This window comes from Sinocyclocheilus rhinocerous, unplaced genomic scaffold, assembly GCF_001515625.1.
Source record: "Sinocyclocheilus rhinocerous isolate Xijiao unplaced genomic scaffold, SAMN03320098_v1.1 scaffold47271, whole genome shotgun sequence".
In the NCBI taxonomy this organism is placed as follows: Eukaryota; Metazoa; Chordata; class Actinopteri; order Cypriniformes; family Cyprinidae; genus Sinocyclocheilus; species Sinocyclocheilus rhinocerous.
In genome coordinates, this window is record NW_015652977.1 from 1 (window position 1) to 1,554 (window position 1,554).

General features: G+C 43.4%; 1 protein-coding gene across 1 annotated transcript; it reads left to right on the top strand.

The window, feature by feature from the left end:
* Positions 1-742: 742 nt before the first annotated feature.
* Positions 743-1,211, top strand: LOC107715185 (histone H2B-like). Its single transcript, XM_016521243.1, has 2 exons — positions 743-1,116; positions 1,150-1,211. Exons 1-2 carry the CDS (start codon positions 761-763, stop codon positions 1,166-1,168), a joined length of 375 nt encoding a protein of 124 aa, XP_016376729.1. The 5' UTR covers positions 743-760; the 3' UTR covers positions 1,169-1,211.
* Positions 1,212-1,554: the final 343 nt, after the last annotated feature.

Below are 1,554 nucleotides of genomic sequence, written 5' to 3' on the forward strand. Positions count from 1 at the left end.
GTTTGTCTTTTCATCCTGAAATGCGAGGCAAATTTTGGATCACAACAATTAGGAACCACAGTTTCCACAAATCCCTTCATTCGTTTGGGATGTCCTCTTTTATTCTGGACAGCAAGGGCAGTGACTGTAACATCGAGAGTATTTTGCAGTATTAGACACATATTTATACCGAATTCATCAGGCTCCGAAAATTCTTCAAGAAGAACACAAAGAATGACCTTCTCAGCTGCCATAGTTGCAACTCTTGCGTCATCAGAACAGCGTGTTCAACGCAAAACTTTTGCACCGTTTTGTCGGCGCTGAACGCAGCCCTGGACTGGATGTATAGTTTTGGTGGTCGTATTGTTCAAACGTAATGCAATCCAACGTTTGAAGGAATAAGTGCTGTTCTATAATCGAGATCTAGATATCAGTGGAACTGAACGTTTTTCTTATTCTAATTATACGCGGAAATAAAATAGAATCATTAGCTCCTTAGTTATTGTATTTATATTTCGGTACAAAACCTGAAAAATGCGGGGAAATCAAACAAAGGAACGGATGGTAGATGAAAAACATGAGGTGATGGGCGGGATTAACATTTTAAAGCCTCTGATTGGCTTTAATGTGGCCAATGAAATCATTCTGTGGGTTGGTCAATGGAGATACGCAATCACAGACCGCCGTTTTCCCCTTTCTAAATTAGCATAGAGCAGTGCATAAAAACCCGTGTGTTCTGGAGAAATTCATTCAACAACTTATTGTTTCTGAAGAGAGCATCATGCCTGAACCAGCGAAGTCCGCTGCCAAGAAGGGCTCCAAGAAGGCAGTCACTAAGACCGCAGCGAAGGGAGGAAAGAAGCGCAGAAAGTCCAGGAAGGAGAGCTACGCTATCTACGTGTACAAAGTGCTGAAGCAGGTTCATCCTGACACCGGGATCTCCTCCAAGGCGATGGGGATCATGAACTCTTTCGTTAACGACATCTTCGAGCGCATCGCCGGTGAGTCGTCTCGTCTCGCTCACTACAACAAGCGCTCCACCATCACTTCCCGAGAGATCCAGACCGCCGTGCGTCTGCTGCTGCCCGGGGAGCTGGCCAAACACGCCGTGTCTGAGGGCACCAAGGCCGTCACCAAATACACCAGCTCCAAGTAAAGCTCGTCTACCAAATACACCAGCTCCAAGTAGAGCTCCGCTCCTGCTCTCACACAAAGGCTCTTTTAAGAGCCACCCACTTTCTCGATAAATGAGCTCCACTGATAGTTGTGAGACTCATTGGGTGAAGAGATGATTTGCGTAGCTAATTGACGTTAAAATGAGTTTTTAAAATCGAAAGGCAACGTGCGTTTTCTACAGTATTTGTACTTGTTTCACGTTTTATGTTGATTCCTTCTGTTAAACCATTTTAAGTAGGACTGTTCGATTACGATTCCTGGTTCTGGAATCGATTCCTCACTGTTTTTGATTCTTGTTTTTTTTTTTTAGATTGAAGGAACCTAATCTCACCATGATAAGTGCAGGATAGGTCGTAGAATGTATCCTTCTCATAATATGAAGCTTTATTTGTTAAAAAA

Coding starts and splice junctions, on each gene's coding strand:
- LOC107715185 (XM_016521243.1), top strand. CDS start 761: ATGCCTGAACCAGCGAAGTCCGCTGCCAAGAAGGGCTCCAAGAAGGCA.